The sequence below is a fragment of the Podarcis erhardii genome (assembly GCF_964252035.2).
Source record: "Podarcis erhardii genome assembly, chromosome: 7".
NCBI classification, from domain to species: Eukaryota; Metazoa; Chordata; class Lepidosauria; order Squamata; family Lacertidae; genus Podarcis; species Podarcis erhardii.
In genome coordinates, this window is record NC_138511.1 from 9,314,899 (window position 1) to 9,342,137 (window position 27,239).

A 27,239-nucleotide genomic window follows, 5' to 3' on the forward strand; every position below is an offset into this window, starting at 1 on the left:
TATATTAAGTCATAGAATTATGTAACAAAATGTGAATATGATTTAAGTGTTCTGATGGCACGGGGTTGGACTCGATGGCCCTTGTGGTCTCTTCCAACTCTATGATTCTAAGTGGAAAACTCAATAAAAATTATTTTTTGAAAAAAGAATAGATGGGTGGGGTATAAATATTAAAATCATCATCATCATTATGGAAAAGGACACCCCTATTTTCATCGGAGAAATGTTGGAGGGTATGTTCTTCTTCTGCGCTATCTTGCTTTTTTTTGTTCTTCTATGCAATTGTTCTTGTAGGGTTTTCAATAAATTTTTGGGGGGAGTAGAGTTATGGGTTTTTGTTTGTTTGTTTACCTGAGGGGTAAAGGCAGACTTAATTTAACAGCTATGCCTGATTGAACTCCATTTCCAAGCAAAGGAGCACAATGCCTCTTGCAATAAAACAAAAAATGAGGAAGGCATTATTTGCATACCCTCCTTTGTGACCTGCAGAGAAGTCCCTCCCCTCACTAAAAATGGATTTTCAGGGTGGGAGGAAGAAAGGTGCCTCTCTGGCTGTGGGAAGCGGCGGGAATATGTGAACAGCTGGGTGAACTAATGAAGGCAGACATGGGTTTGCCTGTGGAGATGAAATTCTGAAATGCCTGGTGAAAGATGCAGAGGGGAAGAGGCTGTGTAACCCACAGGGCCAGGTAGATAATGTGCCCCCCCTTTTTTTACCCTGGGGATAACTAAAGTCTTATAAATAGGTAAGTATATAAATAATTTTCACAAAAGTTATGCTGACAAATTTTATTTCAAGGCTTGAACCGTATCTGCATATAAAGACAAAATGGAAAATATAGATATACAGTGGTACCTCGGGTTACATACACTTCAGGTTACACACTCCGCTAACCCTTCAGGTTAAGAATTTTGCTTCAGGATGAGAACAGAAATCGTGCTGCAGCGGTGCGGCAGCAGCAGGAGGCCCCATTAGCTAAAGTGGTGCTTCAGGTTAAGAACAGTTTCAGGTTAAGTACGGACCTCCGGAACGAATTAAGCACCGTATTTTTCGCTCTATAAGACTCACTTTTTCCCTCCTAAAAAGTAAGGGGAAATGTGTCTGCGTCTTATGGAGTGAATGCAGGCTGCGCAGCTATCCCAGAAGCCAGAACAGTAAGAGGGATTGCTGCTTTCACTGCGCAGCGATCCTTCTTGCTGTTCTGGCTTCTGAGATTCAGAATATTTTTTTTCTTGTTTTCCTCCTCCAAAAACTAGGTGTGTCTTGTGGTCTGGTGCGTCTTATAGAGCAAAAAATACGGTACTTAACCCGAGGTACCACTGTACAACAATGCTTTTTAAAAATACATAGGGGAAAGGATTATTTTAAGTCTTTACATTTAAAAATGCTTTCCTAGCTTTCTTTTCGGCGAATTCTTGAATTACGCAGGAAAAATCAAGCAACTCCGCCTTGTCGTGGTTTCTGTTTATCATTGCTAAACTATTTAGGCATTCTTCAGCCATTGTTGATCGAAAGAAAGACAATTCGTTTTAATATATTGAAACGGCTCTCATTGGAGGCCACTGTAGCTGACCGAGGCCCCCTTTGGAATCGGAGGGCCGGGCCAAGTGGCCCATATGGACCCCCCCCCACTGTCTGGGCCTGGGGAGGGGAGGGGAGGGAGTCTTGCTAATGCTGCTCCCAATAGGATTCGATCTTAGGAATTTGAGATGTGGAAGGAATGGAGAATGTGCTGAATCGCCCATGTTTCGCACCCCTGTGTTGCAAAGTGCTGGGGGCGGGGTCCAGTAAAAAAGTGGTGGAACAATTGAGGGTACCCCTACCTCAGGTGGCCCTCCAACCTCTCCATCAGGCCCCTGGGACTCTCCCCAGGCCTCGCCCCTTCCCTGGCTCCCTCTTGGTGTGTGTTACGGAAAAATCTAGCTGTGAGGCTGCTCAGCCACCCAGCTCGGATCCCTGCGGAATAAAGGAGTCCAGCCACCAACCGGAGCAAATTGCTGAAGATCCGAGTTCATTGAGCAACAGGTTCAAAGAGGAATTTTTGAACCCCAAGGATGGGGTGACAAGGACTTTTAAAACTTTCCCACCATATCCCAGAATACAGTTTGTACAGCATCATTGCTACATCACTGACATGTCACAAAAGGGGAGGGTTACACATGATTAGCATAGACAGATGTGTCAGGGCAACACACAAGTATAAGATTAGCAGATGCAAATATGTCTTAAGTACCCACCCCCAAAAGTACAATAGAACTTTCATTGCATGTCTGGAGCCTGAGGCAAGTCAGGTGATGAGATTTGGCTTCCCTTGGCTAACAATGAGCCCAGCAATTGTCACCTCTGGGAACTTCCTGGAGTCCTTTTTCAAGGGGAAAATACTTTGGAATGGAGGAAACTGGCAAAGGAGTTGATTTTATATTATTTTTAAAGCTAATGTAACTTCCCTGAGCTGTCAATAGTATAGCATAGTATAGCATCTAGATCAAGGGAAGTAATAGTGCCACTGTATTCTGCTCTGGTCAGACCTCACCTGGAGTACTGTGTCCAGTTCTGGGCACCACAGTTCAAGAAGGACACTGACAAACTGGAACGTGTCCAGAGGAGGGCAACCAAAATGGTCAAAGGCCTGGAAACGATGCCTTATGAGGAATGGCTAAGGGAGCTGGGCATGTTTAGCCTGGAGAAGAGGAGGTTAAGGGGTGATATGATAGCCATGTTCAAATATATAAAAGGATGTCACATAGAGGAGGGAGAAAGGTTGTTTTCTGCTGCTCCAGAGAAGCGGACACGGAGCAATGGATCCAAACTACAAGAAAGAAGATTCCACCTAAACATTAGGAAGAACTTCCTGACAGTAAGAGCTGTTCGACAGTGGAATTTGCTGCCAAGGAGTGTGGTGGAGTCTCCTTCTTTGGAGGTCTTTAAGCAGAGGCTTGACAACCATATGTCAGGAGTGCTCTGATGGTGTTTCCTGCTTGGCAGGGGGTTGGACTCGATGGCCCTTGTGGTCTCTTCCAACTCTATGATTCTATGATTCTAAGTTGAAAGGGTACATTCAGGCATAATATTTGTAACATTTAACAACTTTAAAGATGTGTCCGTCCCGTCCCGTCCCCCCACCGTAATTTCCGTAACAGGTATAAATAGTAAAATTATCGTTATGGAATGGGACGTCCCTGTTTTCATTGGAGAAATGTTGGAGGGTATGAGATAAGGAGTCACACAAATTTCTCTGCCCCTTGTTAACTCTGTCCATGCCCCTGTTCCTCATCTCTCTACCGGGTCCCTGGTCATCAGAGAAACTGAAAAAATCTCTGGCCCTGGGACTGTGGTTTTTATAGTATCTCAGTCATGTAGTTTACTAATTTTTCTCTTTAAAAAACACCAGTTAAAGGGTTCCATCTCAGCAGCCGGGTCGAAGATTTTGAAAATATAGCGCTGCTTTTGACTTCAACGCTAGCACTGAAAAGGCAGGGCTACAGTTATTAATAGGAATGGGATTTTCTGATAATCTCGAAGTCAAGCTTATCAGCACGGAATTATTTTCTAATTTCCAACTCACTCATTAATCTCAGCAAGAAGCGAGTTTTCTCCCCCACTCCCTCCCCCAGTTCCATTAAAAATATGATGAACTCTTGCATAATTATCTGCATAATACTCATACAATATGCATATACCGTTCAGGTTTCCCAAGGTAAACAGGACATAGGCAGATGCATTCAAAAATGCATATATAACTGTAGAAGAATGTGCATGGATTCATACTACAGAAATTTATTAACTCTCTAATACATTGACTCTAAATATGTATTCTACATCTGTGTATAATTTTGCAAATAATTAGACAGGCTTTTTTTTATGAAAAAGCGTCCTCATCTGACAGATCCGTGGTTCAGATCGCAGCGTCAAAACAGCGAAATGGTAAAACTAATTAAAGATCATGCGCTAATTGTTGCAAGGAAGGCTGCCGAAATAAGGCGAGGCAGCTGGGAGAAGAAGCATCGTTTGACATCTGCCAAATGGTGATAAAGATGGGAAGAGATGTGTGGTGCTTGGGGAGGGTGAAGCAGCGCCCTTGAACAGGTGGCCAGGAACAGAAAGTCTAGCCTGTGGGAGAAAAGGACCCCAAGAACAGGACAAAGCCACCCATTTCTGTTCCTTTCCCTTCCTAATTTTTTTCCAATCTGAGATTGGGTCCAGTTCTCCCCATTCCCCAAGCCAGCCTCCAATTCTTGCTTTCTTTTAAAGCAGGGGTCAGCAAACTATTTCATCAGGGGGCCAGTCCACTGTCCCTCAGACCTTGTGGGGGGCTGGACTATATTTTGAAAAATATAAATACAGTGGTACCTCAGGTTAAGTACTTAATTCGTTCCGGAGGTCTGTACTTAACCTGAAACTGTTCTTAACCTGAAGCACCACTTTAGCCTATGGGGCCTCCTGCTGCTGCCACGCCGCTGGAGCCCGATTTCTGTTCTCATCCTGAAGCAAAGTTCTTAACCTGAAGCGCTATTTCTGGGTTAGCGGAGTCTGTAACTTGAAGCATATGTAACCTGAAGTGTATGCAAGCCAGTCCCGCAGCTGCCTCTGGACCTGGAGGAGGAACGCACTCTGCACGCGCTCAGGAGCACCTCTTGGTGCCGCCCGCTCACCGGTGTTGTTGATGAGCGGCAGCCGCTCCATCGGCCCATCCCACAGAGCTCCCAGGCGGAGTGCACCATGCGCTGTGGCCTGTTGTCCGAGGCCAGGTCGGTGGGTAGGCCGCGCATGTAGAGCTCTGGGCATGCGGCGCACAGCTCACCCTCCAGCTGCTCCAGCGCAGCTGCTGAGCCCAGACTCACTGCCCACCTGCTGGTCTCTCAGTCCATGGCCACACCAGGTTTACCTCAGCAATGAGGCTTCACATTGGTTGCAGGAACTTCCTGCAGCCAGTCCGAAGTTGTGGCAGCACCGCTGCCCGCACAGAAGCCGTGCCAGCATCGCAGAAGTCCTCCATGTGTGGTGAGGAGTCTGCAGCGTACGGGGACTGACTGAGCGGGCAGCAGGGTCCACAGGCCGGATTTACGAGCCGGGGGGGGCGCATCAAGGCTACCGGCCCTTAGTTTGCTGACCGCTGTTTTAAAGCCCTTTTGAAAATCCACCAGCATTGTAGTGGAACATAGCTGTCAACTTACAGATTTGAAAATAAGGGACCAGCAGCCTCGAAAATAAGGCATCAGCAGCCAAAATAAGGGATTTTGGCTTAGCTTATACAGAAATCCGGCACTGATGGAGCCCTGCTGCTTTTGCTGCAACTGACTGTGTTTTGCAGAGAGTTGGACTAGATGATCCTAAGGGTCTACAACTCCGACCAAAGAAGAGGGGCAGACAAAACTGATGAATGACATCGAGATGGCAAAGCTTACAGGCAGAATTAGAAACTAGGAAGAGGACCTCTTTAATAAAGAATGGGGAAAGTTTATAATTTGTTTGAAAAACTATTGCAAAGAGTTACACACATTGGTAGGATTGACAGAAAACTTGTAGTAAAAATTTGAACTATGGATGGACAAATGATTTATAAAAATAGAGTTATGAAAGGGATGCAGAGGGGGAAATTACTACACTAAGATGCTGCACTGGTTGGAGGGTATGCTAAGGAGCATGTCAGGGCTGCTGCCGTCATCCTGGTGTGAGGAGTTCCACCGGCCCTTCCTCACCCGAGAGAGAGGGAGGGAGGGAGGGAGACTCTTACCCACGCCGCCCGCGAGCCCGGCATGTGGCGGCTGCAGCGCGGCCACTGAAGCGCCGCCCTTCTGCGTCCCTCCCCATCCCCTCCTCTTCCTCCTCTCTCAGGCCGCCTCTTCAGCCGCTGCTGCCACTGCCGCTGGCAGCGTGGCGGAAGTCTCGCAAGAGAGGGGCTGCCTGCCCACCTGCCACCACCCGTCTCCTCACAGCGAGCCCCTGAGAGGGAAAAGGGAGACACGGAGACGTGGCAGCTTGTGCACACTCTCTCTCTCTCTCTCTTGAGGTGGAGGACCCCGAGCCGCTGCTTCTCTCCCGAGCCAGGTGAGCATGAAACCCTGGAAATTTAAGGGACATCATCAATCCGGGACAGCAACAGGAAACAGCGCGGGGATAAGGGAGTTTCCCGCCAAATAAGGGACAGTTGACAGCTATGTAGTGGAAGGCAGAGAGTTGAAAAGCTCCTTTTGCACAGCCCCTGACCTGGAAAGAGCTTATAAGCTCTTTGCCTTGCTTACTGGGCTCTGGGAGCCCCTCACAACATTTTGCAAGATTGTGGCTGACCCAGCGAAATATCATGAATGGGGACGCAGGATCGTGGGCCTGAACTCTGGACAGTTTGTGCATCTTGAGGTCAAAATAGAGGTCCGGGACTCCACGCTGTGTCTGCGCAGTCCCCGTATTGCTGCAGCGCTGCCCTGCCGCCACCAGATGGCGCCTTTAGCCAACGCGCCGGAGTTTGTCATATCCATAATCCATGTCAGGGAATCTATTAAATTATTAGTGGAAGTTACAAATTTATGGGGGAAGCAAACCTTGCCGAGGTGAGCAGAGCCCGAAGACTGATGCAGAGTAAATCACCTGCCGTAATAGGTTTGGACGTTAACAAGCAACAGCTTCCATTATTCATGAGGATGCAAAAGCAGAAACAAAGCTAAACCCGTTTAAATCATTTAATAACCCTTACAGGGAGGGATTTCTTTTAAAGCTCCTTGAGATAATGGGTCTCTCAGAGTCCAGGGGGGACTCATTCTGCTGGAGTCCAGCCTGTCTGCAAGTCGGAGGTGTGGTGGGGGCAAAGTGTACATTGCAAAACCGATTCCCCCCACCCCTCTAAAGCAGGGGTCAGCAACCTTTTTCAGCCGTGGGCCGATCCACAGTCTCTCAGACCATGTGGTGGGCCAGAATATATTCTTGGGGGGGGGGATGAATGAATTCCTATGCCCCACAAATAACCCAGAGATGCATTTTAAATAAAAGGACACATTCTACTCATGTAAAAACACCAGACAGGCCCCACAAATAACCCAGAGATGCACTTTATATAAACGCACACATTGTTTGTTGTTGTATAGTCATTTAGTCGTGTCCGACTCTTCGTGACCCCATGGACCAGAGTACGCCAGACACTCCTGTCTTCGACTGCCTCCCGCAGTTTGGTCAAACTCATGCTGGTAGCTTTGAGAACACTATCCAACCATCTCGTCCTCCGTTGCCCCCTTCTCCTTGTGCCCTCCATCTTTCCCAACATCAGGGTCTTTTCCAGGGTGTTTTCTCTTCTCATGAGGTGGCCAAAGTATTGGAGCCTCAGCCTCAGGATCTGTCCTTCCAGTGAGGACTCAGGGCTGATTTCCTTCAGAATGGAGAGGTTTGATCTTCTTGCAGTCCACGGGACTCTCAAGAGTCTCCTCCGGCACCAGAATTCAAAAGAATCAATTCTTCGGCGATCAGCCTTCTTTATGGTCCAGCTCTCACTTCCATACACCACTACTGGGCACACATTCTACTCATGTAAAAACAAGCTGATTCCCAGACTGTCCTTGGGCCGGATTGAGAAGGCGATTGGGCCGCATCTGGCCCCCGGGCCTCAGGTTGCCTACCCCTGCTCTAAAGCTATCAGATGCCAAAGGACTGGGCTTGCAACTCTCGACGCTTCTGCCTTCTACCAATCAAACCCCTAACCTAGAGAGCTTGGGATGAGGAAGGGGACAGTTTTTGAATGAAAAATAAAATAAATAAAAGCAAGAAGCTTTCATCATAACCTCTCTGTTAGCTCTGGCTACCTAAACCCCAAATGGACTCTGAAGGGATTTATCTCTACAGGAAAGGCATTGTGGACATGCCTCTATAAAGCACAGAGAGATGGTTTGTCTGCTGGCATGATCTGTTTGCCATCTCTCTTGGTTTTACAAAAGAGGAACGTAAATAACTTTTCTTATCCTAAAACCAGGGAGCAATTTTAACGTGTGCGTTTGAGTGTAGCAATTTCAGCAGGAAGGTCAAGGTACATAAGATGGTGAAAGCCTGTCGTGGGGCGATATTAAGGATAAAACTGAAGGAGGCAGTGTATCAAGGAAGACTGGTATAGTACGGTTATCAACTCAGGTTCATCTTGGAAGAAAAATGATAGAAAGTTGGGATAGATTTTTAGTTTTATTTACCATGCTCGCTACCAGTTCTGAGATCTTCAGCCAAGAATGGCCTGAAATAAATGAGAATTTGGGCTGTTTCCCCCCACCCCCTGAATATATATGTTCACTCCTTGATGACTTACATATATGAAGGACAGCTGTCACTTCCATACATAAATTCTGAGTGGAATGGAGGCGTGTTTTCTTTTCGTTTGTGCTTCTGCGTCACTGCCCCACGAAAGAGCTGCCAAATTGCCTCAAGCACTCAGATCATGCGTTTACCTGCTTGTCAACAAAGGATAGCGTACGTTTGTGGGGGTCACAGTTAAGAATCTCGGGCTAGGACCGCAGAGACCCAGGTTCAAATTCTGACTCAGCCATGAAGCTAAACTAGATGTTTAGTGCAACATCGCTTTGATACATCCACTCACTCTCTATGCAACATCATCTATTGGACAGGTCCCATCCTGCATAGGTTCTTCCATTTTTTCTCAGACTCCAAAAAGCCCATTTTTTTCCAGAAAAGGGGAAGTGTACCTCATTATCCATAGAGGAAGATCCCCCTTCGTGTTTCTCTTCTGTTTTGTAGTGAGCATCATTTTATGACCCCATTTTTTGTGTGTTAACAATCTTTTAATTAGCACTAAAATTTCTGGCTATATATATTTTTTAAAATGGTAAGAGAGGTATCGTGCTATAACACCATCATGCCGTCTTACAAAACAGTGTTAATAGCACGCAGAGTGGCATTAGAGCGCGGTGCCTTTCTAACATTTGGGGGTGAAGGGAAATAGTTGGAGAAGTGTTGTCGTGATAATGAAAACATTGGAATGAAATAAAGGTCACCCAATGGCACTTTCCAAAAGGGCCATAGGAGAAGGGAGGCAGGAAGTTCTATCAAGGCAGACCACTGGGTCCATCCAACTCTGTATTATTTATTCTCACTTGCAGGAGGGGGGCTCTCTGGGGTTTCAGATGGGGGGCATTCCCAGCCCGAACCTGGCTGGACCTGCGACCTTCTGCATGCAAAGCATGTATTTTAATATTATGCTGGAAGCCGCCCAGAGTGGCTGGGGAAACCCAGCCGATGGGCAGGGTATAAATAATAAATTATTGTTATTATTATTGTTGTTATTGTTATTATTATTATGGCCTGCCACTGAGCTGTGGTCCACACACAGTGAATGCGAGCCGGGCTGCAAATGCTTCTCCCATAGCACCTATGTTACGCTATGTTGGACAGAACATAATGTGACGCACACACAGAAAAAGCTCGATAAGCCCAGATTGTGCGGAAATTGCAAATCTATTCATGGACTGCAATGGGCTGCATTTGGGAGCCACCTGGGGTGACATTGGGCCGGCCAGCGTCTCTTGGCCCAGCTGAGGGTCATCATGCAGGCTGCCTTCCGCACCTCAGAGGAAAGGTGGAATGTATAAATGGGCTCCCAGTACGTTTCCGAGCACAATTCAAAGTGCTGGTGCTGACCTTGAAAGCCCTAAACAGCCTCGGCCCAGTATACCTGAAGGAGCATCTCCACCTCCATTGTTCTGCCTGGACCCTGAGGTCCAGCGCCAAGGGCCTTTTGGCGGTTCCCTCACTGCGAGAAGCCAAGTTACAGGGAACCAGGCAGAGGGCCTTCTTGGTGGTGGTACCCGCCCTGTGGAATGCCCTCCCATCAGACGTCAAAGAGATAAACAACTACCAGACTTTTAGAAGACATCTGAAGGCAGCCCTGTTTAGGGAAGCTTTTAATGTTTAACAGACCACTGTATTTTAATACTTTGTTGGAAGCCGCCCAGAGTGGCTGGGGAAACCCAGCCAGATGGGCGGGATATTAATAATAAATTATTATGATTATGAAATACAATATTGACTTGCGCCATCAAGCTTTGAGAGCGGGTCACGGGAGATCCAACACAGCACAGAAAACTCTTGTGCCAATGAGGCAGATACAAACAACAGTCTTACTCCTTTGTAGCCTGCTGCCCAGGGTGCCTGGCACTGCCCCACCCCACCTGCCTGTGGGGAGCCGGCCGGCCCTCAGAGAGCCTTCGAAAGCCACCTTGTCTGTGAAGCCACAACCGGTTAGCTCCTCCTGCAGGAGGGAAGCCAAAGTACACGTCCTGGAACTGCAGACTCTCCCCTCCTCTGTGTCAGTGTTGGGAGGGTAAGCGCCTCGGGGCAGGGGGCTGTCTCATTTATTTCCTCCTAAAGGAAGAAGGAAGGGCAGTGGGTGGCACTGTGGGTTAAACCACAGAGCCTAGGACTTTCCGATCAGAAGGTCATCCCCGCGACGGGGTGAGCTCCCATTGCTCGGTCCCTGCTCCTGCCAACCTAGCAGTTCGAAAGCACCTCAAAGTGCAAGTAGATAAATAGGTACCACTCCAGTGGGAAGATAAATGCCGTTTCCGTGTGCTGCTCTGGTTCGCCAGAAGCGGCTTAGCTATGCTGGCCACATGATCTGGAAGCTGTATACCAGCTCCCTCGGCCAATAAAGCGAGATGAGCGCCGCAACTCCAGAGTCAGCCACGACTGGACCTAATGGTCAGGGGTCCCCTTTACCTTTAAAGGAAGAAGGGATGGGGGGAGGCGAGAGGAAGCCAAGCAAATTCAGGCACCACAGTGTTCTTAAAATAACCAACTGGGATGGAAGGGGGCTCCTTGCTGTTAAAAAAAGGCCTGTCAGGCCTCTGTTATGCTCCAAACACATCACTGTTGCTGTGTTGGAAATCTTCAGATCCCAGAGCGCACCTGCGCAGGGCTGGCACTACCATTAGGCGAGTGAAGCTGCTGCCTCGGGCGGCTGATTTGGCATGTCCTGAAACCATCAAATGGTTACTAACTTTATTACGCCTGGGCTTCTACTGCCAGGGAGCAGTGCCTGTAAGATATTCCATCTCTGGTACCGATATAACTTGGGTCTTTGGGGCCTGGACTTTAGGGGAGGTGCGCATCATTTGCTACCCTGCACCAAGCAAGCAAATGTCTTGAAGTCTGAAAAGGTTTTTTTGGGGGGGGGTGGGGGTGGGAGAAGCAACCCCTACAGGAGGAGGGGTCTGAAGGTTTTGCAAGCTCTCAAGGGGGGGGAGGGCTGTTGCCCTAATTTCTTCAGCCAGCTCTTTTGTGGATGGGCAATGTGGGTCACGCCAATCGCCTTTGGGGCACAGGTTGAGGTGTATCCCAATGACTTCATGGGTTCCCTTCCCTTTCTAATTTAGCCATTTCATTTCTAGCAACTGTTGCCCCCCATATCCTAGCTGAGCCCCCCTCCCCAGAAAGAAGACCACCTTCGCTGCCATCCATCCCCATTGGATAGACTCTGGTCTGCGAATTAATTCCATATCCGAGCGCCGAACCAAATCGCCCATCGCACCAGCGACGGCCGCGATCCTACGCCCTGCGCGAACTTTCGAAGAAGCTCCCGGGAAGTCGGCGCGGTTTACTCCCGAGTAAACCCGACTCTGCTCCAAATCCCGCCTGTCGCCGCCCCCCTCCCACTTTGGAGGATAAAGCTCCACAGGACCACCTTCCTCGGGGACCTGCGTGAAATCAGGCCGATCCTATAGGTGGGCTTCCTCGCGAGTATGGTCTGGCGACCTGGGCGCGAATGACTTATGATGATGACACTCCTCCAGCAAAGTCGGTCGGACTTACTTCCGAGTAAGCATGCCTGGACCGGGGGCGCGGGGATGAAATATTTTGTTTCGTTGGGTTTGCATTGCAAGCGAATTTGCCGACCTTTCTTTTTTGCTGACCCCCCCACCCCCAACCCCCCGTTTCCAATATATGGATCTCCGTTCCATTTTGCTGCCTCGCTTGCAGTTTCTTTCTCCATCCCGCTATGGGGAGGAAGAGGAGAGCGGAGGGGGGGGGACCCAGTCCAGCCGCAGCCAAGCCCCCCGAGAGGCGGCCGGGGACCCCCCCTACCCCCCCTGCCGGCCAGCCTGCCTTCCCTCCCCCAAGATGGCCGCCGATGCGGGATCGATGGCTCGATATCGGGAGCCCGGGGCTCTCCTCCGGCGGCGGCGCCAGGTTGGTGTCCGGAGCGCGCGCGGCGGCGGCGGCGCTGGGCGCGGGGCCTTTCGGGGCGCAGCGGGAGGAGGAGGCGGAGAGGCGGAGGAGCGGGAGGGGGAGGACGGGGCGGTTGGCTGCCTCTGCCTCCCTCCCTCCCTCCCTCCCCTCCTCCCCTCCCCATCGATAGGTATTAGAAATTGATTCCCCGGCGCCGGCGCCGCTGCTCTTTGTTCGGTTCGCTCCTTGATCCCGCAGACGCAGCAGCGCCAGAGAGCGAGCCAGGCAGCCCACGCCGCTGCCCGTGCGCCCCGCAGCGCAGCCGGCTCGCCGGGCTGGATGGACGCGCCGCCGGAACCGGAGCGGACTCTCCCCGCCGCCGCCGCCGCCGCCGCTTCGTCCTCCTCCTCCTCCGCCCCTTGGTGCGCATCCTCCGCCTCTCCGGCCGCCTCCCCCGCCGCCGGCGCGCAACTTCTCCGGGCTGCAAAGGTGACGCGCGCGGACTTCTCTCGCCTCCTCCCCACCCCCTCCCGGTCCCCCACACTTAGCTTCTTCCCGCGCCCTCCCCAGCTCTATTTTTGGGTGGGGGGGGGAAAGGGGGTGGCTGGGTGTGTGTGTGTGTGTGTATGTGTGCGCTTTGTGCTTTTCCTAACTAAGGCGCCTCTCGGGGCGTCCCGGGAGCTGGAGGGAGGGAGTGCCGGGGGGGGGGGGAAACATGCGCCCCACAACCGGCTCCGCCTCCGGGCTCTCCTGCCTCTTTGCTCCCTGCCCCCCCCACCAGCGCTCTCCTTCACAACGATCCCCCCCCCCCCACTAAACGGGCTCCCCCAAAGTGCCAAGTGAATGGCTGGAACTTTCGGAGCTGCGACTTAGAATGGTTTTTGTTTGGGGGGGGGGGAGGTCAACTCATTGTATTATTAATAATAGTAATGGTTAATAGTTTTTCTAGAGGAGTTGTTTCATGTGGCTTGCAAAGTCGTGGGGGGGGGGGAGGACCTCATCCTGCTGTTCCAAGTCCTGGGCGACCTCTTCTTCCCCACCCCCCAGGGGCTGAATCTCTTGGCATGCCTTGGGGGGGGGGGTTGTAATATTTCAGGGATGGGGGGGCGTGAGAAATAGAGAGGCGCTGCTCTGCTCAGGCATGGCCCCTGATGGCATCTTCGGCCCCAGCATTGCCAAGCCCTGGGATTGGTACCCATTTCACATCTTCAAGTCGGCTCGCCAGGCCTAGGCGCAGATTTTGTGGTTTTTGAAAATAGGTGTCTTTGCACGCCCCCCTTGACCTCCTCCAGCCCTCCCTCCCTCTCACCCCCCCTCCTATTTCAGTGCAATTTTCACTGTTTGTCTTTAAATGAGATGGTTTCAGGTTTATTTTTGAAAAACTGGACTCTAAATGTATTTCGGTAATGTCAGGTAGATCTGCTTGGATGTATCTCCTCCCCCCCCAAAAAAAAACACCCCTAGCCATCCCGTTTGCATGTCCTCCTCTGCAAAATAAGGCGGAACTGCTTGGAGGTGTTCTCCCCTCTGCACAAATCTGCCCCCCCCAGCCTGCATCCCACCTCTCCCCATCCCTCCTCCCCAAAAGCAGGTGAGAGAGTTGTTTAAAGGCTTGCTGGTTGTATTTACTAGACAGGAATGTACATCAGCGGCAGAGAAATTATGCTTGTTTTCTTTTCTCTCTCTTTTAAACTGCTGGGATATTAGGGAGACGGAGGGGAAGGCTGCAGTCCTTATATCAGTGGGGCTGACTTGACAGTACAGCACACTATTGTCTCCTGCCCCCCCCCCCGCACCACAAATCTCCATGTTTTAAAAATTCTTGTGTTCCTTCGGAAGTGCCTTCCCTTCCCCGACAGCATTTTGCAAACCAGACCTCTGCGGCGCGTGGAGGGCACTTGCTCTTTAGTTATGATTGATGCTCTGTAGCATGGAGAATGACAGGAGCATGGCAAAAGGAGAAGGTAGAAGTAAGGGGCGGGATTGGGTCTGTTCCTTGCTGTCCCTGGGCCCCTTCTGTGTGTGCGTGGGGTGGGAGGTGTTTGGAAACTTCAACTGCAAAATTGAGCTGGGCAGGTCTTTCTTTGGGCATGGCAGACGTCCTCACTGCCCAAATCAGGGCAGCTCTGCATGTTATGGTTGCATAGGAATCACCGGTGTTTCCCGCAGGAATTGCACGCAGCGCAGACTTAACGCATGAGGAGTTGGAGTGTAGGACACGTTTGTGCATGGACTAGCAAAATCCACACTTGTGAGAGCCGTTTTTTTATTGTGGGGAAAATGTCTGTGTAACTATTGTGTCCGTCGCAACAATTATAACCTGGAGGAGCTTCCCCCCATTGGCCAAGGTGCTGTGCCATTGACAGAGTAATGGCATCTTTGCTTGCCATGCTTTCATTCGCGAAAAAGAAACCTGAAGTGCCCTTTGCTCAAATGCCTGGAAAAAGACTTCCTGCTCCTTAGATTCAGTAAGCAAAATTGGCTTGCTCTCAGAAGAACCAGCCTCCTTGTTGTTTTTGCATGAGCTGCTGTCCAAAGTGTGCCTGCAGAGCAGCGACTCATGCAGGGGCACACAAGGCATGCTTTTCTGAGGGCAGGCAAACCTGTTGCATCCTAGGCTTACCTACCCCCAGCAGAGGTGGATTGGAATGAGCTGGGGCCAGCGTCGCAGTGGATCATGCAGAGATGCAGCGGGCAACCTCCTCTGTGGGTGAAGACTTGAATGTGCGGGAGTCTTTAAACGTTTGCTTTTAAAAACAACAGCCCCAAGTTGTTGTAGCATGTTTGCATGCCCCAGACACACAGGTTGCTATTCAGTCTTGTCAAAAAGACCACAAAAGTTCCTACCGTGTACAATAATGTTTTGCTAGCCTGTTGGGAGCCGGCAGAGAATGAAAGGAGGGTGCTTCTGCACTGAAATCCTGGGACCACCAGGCAAGTCGTTAAATACAAGGCTGTGTTAAATCATGGCCTCAGAAGCTGCAGGTCCTGACTGGTTCGTAGTTGAGTGGTGTGTAATTGTGGCACCACAAGATTAGATTGCTGGCTGCTTCGAAGGCTGTAGTCCTCTACTTAACCTCAGACTGCCATTCGTCTGAAACCTGCAGGTGGAAACAGATGCAACTTGTGCAATGATTGTGTGGGGTGGCTGGCTATCTTACGACTATATCCTACCTGGTTTCTTGGTACCCTGCCCCATTGCATTGGTGAGTTGGTAAATGGGATCCCACAAGCCATCCTGAAAAACATGTAGCCCCCAGGCTCTTCTCATGTGGGCAGGAGGTGGCGGGTAGATCTGAGAGGGGAAGCCCTTCAAAATGTGGACACCCCCAGCCCGTTTGTTCTCGTTCAGGTTTGAATCGCCAACAAAAGTTCTCGCTGTCTCTGTGCACAAACTGCGTAACTGGATTGAGGTGTCTAAGCTGAAATCCACCGCTTTGCCGTGGCTACAAATGAGTACTTGATTTTTGGATGGGCATTAAAACGAGCTTTAAAATGCAGTATGCTCTACAGGGGCGGGGGAAGCAAATTTAGGTACACTTTCCCGATGCTTCAGTAACATATCGTCGGTTTGAGAATTTAATGCAGTTTAGCTTTTAAGGAGATTACGCGATGCAGCTGCAATTCCCAGGCCTAAATGGATCACAGGTGGTAGAATCTGTTGGATTTGGATGATGGTTTGTTGCTGGTCGATGAAAGGGGATTATACCATTTTCTCTCTCAGGGTTTGTGATAACTATCTGGTGCATTTTGTGGGGGGCCCCCCTGGTGCTGCAGAGGCAGTTGTGGGTGTCTTTTTGAGCTGGGGTTAGGGGTACTGCCAGCTGGTTAGGAGAACTGGCAAGAGGCTGGGTAGCTTTCTGGTGTTTGTGAAGGTTTGTGAAGTAGCATTGCTGCTGCATTGGCAATGAAGATGCCAATCCTAAAGGGATATGTCCACTGGCTTTTGCCTTTTTAAACACTCCTGTGTGCTTGGCTGAGTTGTAACTAAGAACGCCAGGAGAGCCCAGGAGCTGTCCAGAGGGGGAACACCTAGTCCAGTGTCCTTGTTTCCCACAGTGGCTGGACAGATCATTCTGGGAAGCCTGAAAGCAGGACTTGAACACAGCTCTCATCCACCCAGTAGCGGAATGGCCATTGGTTAGGGTTGGTGGTCATTGATGTTTCTTGCGGAGCATCCCCTATCAATTAGCTTCTTTTTCACTGGTCTGAATCTTCTGCTTCCTTGGATTTCCACGAGTTCTAGCATAATGAGAGACGGAGACAAACTTCTCTGGTCATGTCTCTTCTTATTCACCTTTTCTCTAAGCGGAAACCCCCCCCCCCCAATCCTTTCCTCGCAGGAGCGGCATTCAAAACTGGGCGCCAGCCACATTTTGTGCCAGGTAAGCGGCCTTCTGTGAGGAATTGGAGAAGTCTGGTCGCCAGGTTTGGTGACTAACATCTCCATCTGGCTGGCTGGTGCTGCTGCCGTGCCGTACCAGTCAGCTGGCTTGCGGGGCAGCACGGCAGCAAAAGAAATGCCTCTCTTGGTGCTGCGCTGCCCTGCAAATCAGCTGACCCCACGGATCACCTGGCTTGCGGGCACCAAAAGAGGCATGTCTCTTGGTGCCACGCCGCTGTGCAAATCAGCTGATCTGTGGGGCGCCTAGGCATTCTGTTGTGGCGACTGAAGCCTAGGTTTAAGGTGCTACTGTGCTTCTAGCTTTTATACCTCGTTTCTAACACAGCACAGGGCAGTTGCTCGATCCTCTTGCTCCTCCTGCTTGCCCAACCTTCCCCCAGCAGGTGATGGTGTAGGGAATTAGCACCTCAAGCACAGCACCATTGCAATGTTGGGATTCCTGCAGGGGGTTGGACTAGATGACCCTACAATTCGATGGTTCTATGCTTCCTAGTTGGAGCTGGGCAGCACCTGGGACTGCCATATTTTTCCATGCCCCACATGTGTCTGGATTTTGGGTCTGGATTCGGATATCTCCTGACCGGTGAGATATGCCGGTGAGATAACTCTGTTGTTACTACTTCATTCATACTCCCAACTTCAACTCTAAAATAGAACCATCCATCCTTGTAGAAACTGAGGCAACTACAAAGTGAAGTGATATGGGTGGGTTCTTTTTGGGGTGTGTGTGTGTGGAATAATCATGTAACCATGCTTGGCACAATGTATGAAAAAGAATTGCTGCTAGGCCCAGGAGATATGGGGTCATTCCCCTTTAAGAACACATCCCCAGCCTTTCCCCAGCCTTGACATCATTGCTCATATTTGGCCAGAGAGAACAGGGCTTCCCAAGCAGAACTGGGTGCCCTCCAGGTGTTCTGGAGTACATTTCCCATCAGCCCCTGCCTACCAGTGATTCCTTCCATCAGGCTCCATTACAGCCCCCTTATACATGCCAGTCCAGAGCTCAAGCATGGACAGACTGACCAGTGGATTGGATGAGCTACAATGGTGGGCACATTATGGCAACCTTCAAAGACAACCTGTGTGTGTGCCACACTGAATAAAACAAAACTTGGACACCCCCCCCCCCGCCGACAATCTGAATTCTGCCTAGATATATATAGGGACACGGGTGGTGCTGTGGGTTAACCCACAGAGCCTAGGACTTGTCAAACAGAAGGTCAGTGGTTCGAATCCCCATGATGGGGTGAGCTCTCATTGCTCGGTCCCTGCTGCTGCCAACCTATCAGTTCGAAAGCAGGTCAGAGTGCAAGTAGATAAATAGGTACTGCTCCGGCGGGAAGGTAAATGGCGTTTCCGTGTGCTGCTCTGGTTCTCCAGAAGCGGCTTAGTCATGCTGGCCACATGACCCGGAGGCTGTACGCCGGCTCCCTCGGCCAGTAAAGTGAGAGGCGCGCTGCAACCCCAGAGTCAGCCATGACTGGGCCTAATGGTCAGGGGTTCCTTTATCTTTACCTATATATATAGAGAGAGAGACAGACAGACATGGGAGGGGCAGATGAGAGCTGTTGCAAGGATTTTGAGGCCTCCGTTTACTAGATAACTAATTCAGCCAAAGCAATCCTCTGAATCCTTAGGTAAAGGGATCCCTGACCTAATTAGGTCCAGTTGCGGACAACTCTGGGGTTGAGGTGCTCATCTTGCTTTACTGGCCAAGGGAGCCGGCGTACAGCTTCCGGGTCATGTGGCCAGCATGACTAAGCCGCTTCTGGCAAACCAGAGCAGCGCACAGAACCGCCATTTACCTTCCCGCCGGAGCGGTACCTAATTATGTACTTGCACTTTGACGTGCTTTCGAACTGCTAGGTTGGCAGGAGCTGGACCGAGCAACGGGAGCTCACCCTGTCGCGGGGATTTGAACCACCAACCTTCTGATCGGCAAGCCCTAGGCTCTGTGGTTTAACCCACAGTGCCTCTTGCATCCTTACCCGGGAGTAAATCCCATAGTAGCAAACGAAGTGGGCGAGATGGCAGGAAGAGTGATCACCGTCTGCAAACCCAGACGCTGTTGCCCAGTGGGTGAGCCTTTCTTCTGTACAAGAAATGCTCAGGTGCGTGTTGTCAGCTGCTCAGATTCCTGCAGGCATTTGCCCAGCACAGTCAATAAGGACTAGATACTTGCTTGCCCCACAATTCGTTCATTCCCCTTTGTTGTGGTCCTGTAGAATCTCAATGAAGACGCGGACCTGCTTGACCCGGTTTCCAGGACAACCTGAACCAGAAGGTGCAGGTTACTCCCTAGAAAAGGTGCTTTATTTGTAAACGGGATCCAGGGACAATGGTGTTTGGACAACATTGACAAATGGGAGCCGCGTGTAATACATGCCGATAGCACGATAGCCCCCAAAACGCTTTGATTGTGGTGTTGGTCGTCGGTACATCGAGAGCTCGCGGAAATGAGGAGAGATAAATAATTCTCTCTGAGATGACGCTGGGCATATTTCATTAGGCTCCGGAAATGGTCTTAATAGTGTAATATTCCTGATGTAGGGTTTCTTGCACTGTTCCCTAATAGGCACATAACCAGATTTATGCCTTTTGTAATTCCTCTTCTCCCCTCCCCGTCCTTTCTGCTTCTTGGGTGTACACTGTTTTATGATCTGCAGTGATCGTTCGGCAAGGTTTTACTGTTTGGTGTAGTTTATTCTGCTTTTGCTAATGGATTGAGGGTGGGTAAGGATAAGCAGGGTGGGTAAGGACGTGGATGGCGCTGTGGGTTAAGCCACAGAGCCTAGGACTTGCCGATCAGAAGGTCAGCGGTTCGAATCCCTGTGACAGGGTGAGCTCCCGTGGCTCGATCCCAGCTCCTGCCAACCTAGCAGTTCGAAAGCACTTCAAAGTGCAAGTAGATAAATAGGTACCGTTCTGGCGGGAAGGTAAACGGTGTTTCCGTGCGCTGCTCTGGTCCGTCATGCTGGCCACATGACCCGGAAGCTGTATGCCGGCTCCCTTGGCCAATAAAGTGAGACGAACGCCACAACCCCAGAGTCGGCCACGACTGGACCTAATGGTCAGGGATCCCTTTACCTTTACCTTTAAGGATAAGCAGCGGTTTGCATTCTGGGGCAGGGTGGTATAGTGGTTAGCGCATCAGACTACTAGGACCTGGGAGATCAGGGTTCATATCCCCACTTGGCCGTGTAGCTCACTGGGCGTGACTTTGGGCCAGTCACTGCGTCTCTCAGCCTAACCTAACTCGCAGGATTGTTGTGGGGTTGAAATAAGGATGGGGTTTGAAATTAGCAGGGCGCCAGGCGCATTTTGCGCCTAAAAGATTATCCATTTGTGAGCACCTCAAAAAGTCTGGGTGCTTTATTTTTGCGCCTGGCTGACACTCAAGGATTACTGAAATGTGTTTTGAAGCCTCAAAGTATATGTTAAGGACAGACGATACGTTAAAGAGTTTAACAATAAAACATAGAGTGTTTTGTAAGGTACCAATATTTTTATTGTAAACAGCAAGTTAGGTAAAGGTAAAGGGACCCCTGACCATTAGGTCCAGTCGTGGCCGACTCTGGGGTTGCGGCGCTCATGTCGTTTTATTGGCCGAGGGAGCCGGCATGCAGCTTCTGGGTCATGTGGCCAGCAGGACTAAGCCGCTTCTGGTGAACCAGAGCAGTGCACGGAAATGCCGTTTACCTTCCCACTGGAGCGGTACCTATTTATCTACTTGCACTTGACGTGCTTTCGAACTGCTAGGTTGGCAGGAGCAGGGACCGAGCAACGGGAGCTCACCCGAGCAACGGGAGCTCACCCTGTCGCGGGGATTTGAACTGCTGACCTTCTGATCAGCAAGTCCTAGGCTCTGTGGTTTAACCCACAGCACCACCCGCATCCCTAAACAGCAAGTTAAACATGCATTAACAATTTCTGCTAAAAATGTGATATTAACAATGTGTCACTTAGGTGAATTGCTTGTTAGTTCATGCTTATCAAAATAATAAATAAAAAGTGTTGCCGCTCCCCCCCCCCGCCATGGCAACTGGATATTCTGTTTTGGCGCCCATGACCCAGGTCCCAGAAGCCATTTGGCTCCCAACTCTTCTTTTTAAAAATATTTTTTATTGATTTCTCCATGTATACTTCTTCTAACAACATATCTTTAACAGTGTTTCATATTTCCACCCTCCTCCCCTGGACTTCCCTCATACTCCTGTTTTGCTTTATTTCCATATTGTTTCCCCCAAATTTCCCCAATACATATAGTCTTATTTTTTGTTGTATACAGTTGTGATTGTTTACTCAAACCCTGCCAATGAGTCCATTTCTTTATGTTGCCTCTTCGTATATGTTGTAAATGGTTCCCATTCTCTTTTAAAGTCTTTGTTGTCCTTTTCATGTAGTTTTTCTGCTAGTTTTGCCAGTTCTGCATACAGTGGTACCTCGGGTTACATACGCTTCAAGTTACATATGCTTCAGGTTACAGACTCCGCTATCCCAGAAATAGTACCTCGGGTTAAGAACTTTGCTTCAGGATGAGAACTGAAATCGTGCGGCGGCAGTGGGAGGCCCCATTAGCTAAAGTGGTGCTTCAGGTTAAGAACAGTTTCAGGTTAAGAACGGACCTCCGGAACGAATTAAGTTCTTAACCCGAGGTACCTCTGTACAGTCGTCAAAACACAATGCCTAATTGCCATTTGGCGGCCAGACGACTCAAAAGTCATGTTTTCCAGTACAACCTTTTGGTTCCTGAAATTCAGTCTGATTGTGCAGATTAAATATAACAGATAGATTGCTTGTGTGTGAAAACAGTCCAGACCTCAGGATTCCCAGACAGGCACCTCCGTCTTGGCACTGGACATCTTCACATGGTCACAAGTGGCCAATAGCCAGGTGCAAAATGGGCCTGGCTCCTGGGGAATTTCGAATCCTGGTAAAGAGGGATGGATTGTTCACTACTGGGACTTCTGTCTCACCCCGAGGCCTGCCTAGTTCCGTCCACCCAGCCAGATGTTTCTGGGAAGCCCCCAAACTGGTTATGTAGGCAAGAAGCCAATGGGCAGAGATTGTGCGAGCTGTGTGAAGAAACCAGAGGCCTTTCTCCTGGGCATGGTTGGCCAATTGGTGTTAAAGAAGGATAGAACTTTTTTTATGTACGCTACAGCAGCAGCAAGAATACTTATCGCAAAGTATTGGAAGACACAAGATCTACCCACCCTGGAAGAATGGCAGATGCAAGTAATGGACTATATGGAATTGGCGGAAATGACTGGCAGAATCCGAGACCTGGGAGAAGAGCTGGTGGAAGAGGACTGGAAGAAATTTAAAGACTATTTACAGAAACAGTGTAAAATTTATGAATGTTAAAATGATGTTGGATTGAAAATAAGTGGTATTAGTCACAAAGTTTGAAAGAGTATGCAAAAATGAACTTATGGATGAAAATATTGCAGTTGAGATATGTTAAGGTACAAAGTTAAAGATGATAAATGGAAAGAGGGTAAGGATTTGCTGATTTGATTATGTAAATGGGAATACAAAAAGTGGAGGTGTGAGGAGGTCAAGAAAATAATGATATGTGCTTCAAAGTTAGAAAAAGAATAATGGATTTTTTCTTTCTTTTTTCTATTTTCATCTATTTTTTGTGTTTTCTGTATTTTTCTGTCTTGTGTTTTTTCCTTTTTTGTTGTATTTTGTTAAAAATTTAAATAAATATTTATTTAAAAAAAGAGAGAGAGATTGTGCGAGCTGTGGAACAGCAACACCTGGAGGGTGACATATTGCCTGCCCCTGCTCTAGAGCAGGGATCAGCAACTTTTTTCAGCCGTGGGCCGGTCTACTGTCCCTCAGACCATGTGGTGGGCCTGACTATATTTTGAAAAAAATAATGAATGAATTTCTATGCCCCATAAATAACCCAGAGATTCATTTTAAAGAAAAGGACACATTCTACTCATGTAAAAACACACTGATTCCCGGACCATCTGTGGGCCGGATTGAGAAGGCGATTGGGCCGCATCTGGCCCCCGGGCCTTAGGTTGCCGACCCCTGGTCTAGAGGTCTAGTGCATGGGCAGGCAAACTAAGGCCCAGGGGCTGGATCTGGCCCAATCGCCTTCTAAATCCGGCCCACAGACAGTCCGGGAATCAGTGTGTTTTTACATGAGTAGAATGTGTCCTTTTTATTTAAAATGCACCTCTGGGTTATTTGTGGGGCATAGGAATTCGTTCATTATTTTTTTTCAAAATATAGTCTGGCCCATCATATGGTCTGAGGGACAGTGGACTGGACCCCTGCTGAAAAAGTTTGCTGACCTCTGGTCTAGTGCCTCTCTCTGTGCAGAGGGTCTATTTTACCGTACTTCAAGTCATGTGCATCTCTGTCTCCCTTGCCCATTTTGGGAGGGGTGTGAGTGTGTGTTTGTCAAACGTTGAAGGGCTTGGGTGTGTTTCTTCCTCTGTGTCTTGGAGGAGTCTTGGAAACGCCTGACGGAATGTTTTCATTGTTTGGAATCTTAGACCTTGAAAAAGTGGGATGTTGATTAAAACATTATCTCTGCGTGATATACCAGAGTGCATAAATTTTACATACATATCAGCTAGTTGAGACATCCATTAAATGGTGTGACAGCTCGACTTATCTAAACGTGCTATCATTTAACAATGTGTCAAAATTCTTTATCCTAGATGACAGTGGTAAATAAGCTATCGCTTCCATTAACTTTGGGAAAGTTGGGGTGTTTGTCCTTAAAATGGGAAACGAGCGAGATAGAGAGAGAGCGCAACCTTTGCCAGCCTAGTGCCCTCCAGATGTTTGGGACTACAATTCCCATCAGCTCCAGCCAGGGCTGATGGGAACTGTAGTCTACAACTCCTGGAAAGCGCTAGGTTGGGAAGGTTGAGATAGAAGAGTCATAGTCAGAAGGACTGGTTGGGTCCCCTTTTTCAGGAGTGAAACTCCTGGAGGCTTTGTGGAATAAGCTTCCCACAGACTTTCATCTGGTACCATCTTGGTGGTCTTTTTGGTACCAGGTAGAAACCTTTTTCTTGCCGATCGGAAGGTTGGCAGTTCGAATCCCCACGACGGGGTGAGCTCCCGTTGCTCGGTCCCAGCTCCTGCCCACCTAGCAGTTTGAAAGCACGTCAAAGTGCAAGTAGATAAATAGGTACCACTCCAGCGGGAAGGTAAACGGTGTTTCCGTGCGCTGCTCTGGTTCGCCAGAAGCGGCTTAGTCATGCTGGCCACATGACCCAGAAGCTGTACGCCGGCTCCCTCGGCCGATAAAGCGAGATGAGCGCCACAACCCCAGAGTCGGCCACGACTGGACCTAATGGTCAGGGGTCCCCTTTACTTTACCTAGAAACCTTTTGATTCGCTCACGCCTTTTAAATGACTTACATTCTATAGCCTGAACCTCTCTGTTTTAAACTGGGCTTCTCATTCTTTCCATTTAATGAATTTGTTACAGTTTATATTGTATTACCATTTTTCTTGTTTTGGGAGCCTCCTGGAGAACTCTTTGTTACAGAGTAATATAAATGTGGAAAATAAATGTAGACCTTGCAGCAAATGTGCTTATTTGAACCCAGATTTCTGAATCCATGTCCCAAATTCTAATCTGTTACATCATGCTGGATCTCTTTTGAGTGTCCCTCTGTCTTCCAGCAGAGTTGGTTTATGCAGAGTAGGGGTGGGGAATAGTTGACCCTCCAGATGTTGCTGTACTCTTATTAATAATAATAATAATAATAATAATAATAATAATAATAATAATTTATTATTTATACCCCGCCCATCTGGCTGGGCCCCCCCAGCCACTCTGGGCGGTTTCCATAGAAACCAAAAATACAGTAAAATATCACACGTTAAAAACTTCCCTGAACAGGGCTGCCTTAAGATGTCTTCTGAATGTCAGGTAGTTGTTTATCACTTTGACATCCGCTGGAAGGGCGTTCCACAGGGCGGGCGCCACTACCGAGAAGGCCCTCTGCCTGGTTCCCTGTAGCTTTGCTTCTCGCAATGAGGGAACCGCCAGAAGGCCCTCGGCGCTGGACCTCAGCGTCCGGGCAGAATGATGGGGGTGGAGACGCTCCTTCAGCCCAAGAGATGATGGGAGTTGGAGTCCAGGAACATCTGGAGGAAGGAGGGTTCCCCGCCCTGGGTGCAGAATGGCAGGTGGGTTCTGCTGCACCACCATAATTTGACCAAGGGTTAGTGGCTGGGCTGGCTTCCAATCTCTCTTTCGCTGTTGGGAAAGAAATTGGGACAGTGAAGGTTTCACCCAATTCCACCTCCCCCTTTATTTCTCCTGTTTCCTGTGGTTTGCATAATTGAGACTCCGCCAGATCAGATCCCTGCAGAAGACTACGAGGGTTTCCTCCCCCAATTTTATCTTTAGTACAGGCTGTTCTTACTTTAGAAACGGATGACCCCAATTGCAGCCCAAAGAGGGACTTCTTTCCTAATTAATAAGCCCATTAATTAATTGTGTGCACACCACAGCCCATTAAGAGTTGGGGGCTGGTTGACCTGGAGATGGAGGTTAGTGGATTCTTTCTGCAGCAGACAAAACGGGGGTGCAGCCATTGAGGGGTGTACACAGGAAGCTGCTTGAGGTTGAGTCAGATGGCTGGACCCCCTAGAGTTGTCTAGGCTCATCCACAAGAACTCTCCCAAGTCTCATCTAGAGGGTCTTTCCAATCTCCTGTTAACTGAGTTGCTGGCAACTGAACCCGGGACCCCCTGTGTTCAGAGCCTGTGCCTTGCCACTGAGCTGTGTGGTCCTGCGTCATAAACCTCACTGCCACAGTTTCATAGAGGTGTTAGAATTCCTGCTCCATGATTGCAGTCATGGGATTGTTGTCTATCACATGATGGTGTTTGTTTTCATTCCACAGAGTGGGAAGTGACGGAGACAGGATGTTTGTGTTACTGTGTTCCATGAAGTGGGACTATTGTCCTTTGTTCTTTCTCTTTGCTGTCTGATGCTAGAGAGAGAGGGAGCCATGTTGCAGTGCTCTGTGTGTGTTTATATGTAAATAAAGTAGATTAGCCAAAATGCTGAGTTGCTGAGGTCTGTTACGCAAACTGCAAAGATTCTGCGGATCCCTAAGTGTGCCGGTGTCTGTTGGCACTGGTTGCTGTGATGTTCGGGCAGAAGAAAGCTTTGGAAGCTCCCGAACGAATGGCCAGGAGAGAGAGAACATGCCAGTTGGGCATGTGTCTCTGCCAGGGTCCTACTCGAGTGTAGTGCTTGGTCCTTGAGAACCAGCTCAATTTGTAAGGGGTAAGGGACGCGGGTGGCGCTGTGGGTTAAACCACAGAGCCTAGGACTTGCCGATCAGAAGGTTGGCGGTTTGAATCCCCACGACGGGGTGAGCTCCCATTGCTCGGTCCCTGCTCCTGCCAACCTAGCAGTTCAAAAGCATGTCAAAGTGCAAGTAGATAAACAGGTAACGCTCTGGTGGGAAGGTAAACGGCGTTTCCGTGCGCTGCTCTGGTTTGCCAGAAGCGGCTCAGTCATGCTGGCCGCATGACCTGGAAGCTGTACGCCAGCTCCCTTGGCCAATAAAGCAAGATGAGCTCCGCAACCCCAGAGTCGGCCACGACTGGACCTAATGGTCAGGGGTCCAGCCTAACTGCTGGATGCCTGGGTTCAAAATCTCACCGTGGCACCTTACGGAAGGAAAGTGAAGTAGCCCCAACCCATGTATCATAAAGGGGAGCAGGTTGAGAGTTGGACAGGTCTGCACCACGGGTACACAGTCCACTAACTCTCTTTTTCCTGCCTGGTCACCTGGAGACACTTTCTCCTCGCCAAAGGCAACCAGTTGAAGTGCTGCCTATTTGGACCGAATCCTAAGTGATTCAAGCACCTCTGAAACCCCCGTCTTGAAAATCTGAATTTGACCGAGGAAAAGTAGGAACATAAGGTGTTAAAACAAATTTTGAATCTTGCTGTGTGAAGCTTGGGGGTGGCGGGGTGGGGGTGGCGCTGAATGTTTAATTGCTTTGGCAAAGAGTTGGCCAAATGGTGAGGGCCAGCTGGAGGTACCTTATGAGAGGCATATGCTCAACCAAGGAACCTTATCCTAGCGCCTGCACCTCATTCACTGTTCCTCCCCATATGCTTGGTAAATGAGCTGGGTGCCCTCTTAGTCCTTTCTTCCTCTTCTTAGCCACAGAGGCTTAAAAATAAAAAAAATGCAGGTATTGTCCATGCATCCTCAGATCCCTGAGCTAATGCTGTTTCCCCCTGCCGAGTGTAAAGCTTGATCGCTTTGATCGTCAGCTTGCAAATTGTGATATTATTATTATTATTATTATTATTATTATTATTGCTATTTTAAAAAGGTTTAAATTTCTTGCCTCTTTTTTTAGCATGAGCCTTAGTTGTTTAAGGGAAACATGTTTCCATGTTCACTGCGCTGCGCATGGGTTTCAGGGACCTGTGGGGTGTTCAAGTAAGAATTTCTGTATAAGCATGAGGAAGCCTGGCTTTAAGGACGACAGGGATGTTCTTTTTTATACATGTAATGAAAATGCACACTGCTTTTTTTTTTCTTGATAGAAAGGTATGCTCAGTTTAAGCAATATAATTGCAGAATATAAAAACCTTACAGTAAGATAAAAGGGAAAAAGGAACGTATATTATGTAAGATAGCAATGCGCACTTTCCTA

General features: G+C 49.1%; 1 protein-coding gene and 1 long non-coding RNA gene across 2 annotated transcripts in view; one reads left to right on the forward strand and one right to left on the reverse strand.

The window, feature by feature from the left end:
• Positions 1 to 954: 954 nt before the first annotated feature.
• Positions 955 to 27,239, reverse strand: part of LOC309345521 — a 330,624-nt gene continuing 304,339 nt past the window's right edge. The window contains exon 3 of the long non-coding RNA XR_014158283.1: positions 955 to 1,068. This is a non-coding gene — a long non-coding RNA (uncharacterized lncRNA). The remainder of the gene's footprint in view (positions 1,069 to 27,239) is intronic.
• The window catches only part of CUX2 (cut like homeobox 2), a 264,515-nt gene continuing 249,627 nt past the window's right edge, over positions 12,352 to 27,239 (forward strand). Inside the window, exon 1 of the mRNA XM_081868590.1 lies at positions 12,352 to 12,640. Coding sequence (XP_081724716.1) covers positions 12,491 to 12,640 — 150 coding nt within the window. The 5' untranslated portion in view covers positions 12,352 to 12,490. The remainder of the gene's footprint in view (positions 12,641 to 27,239) is intronic.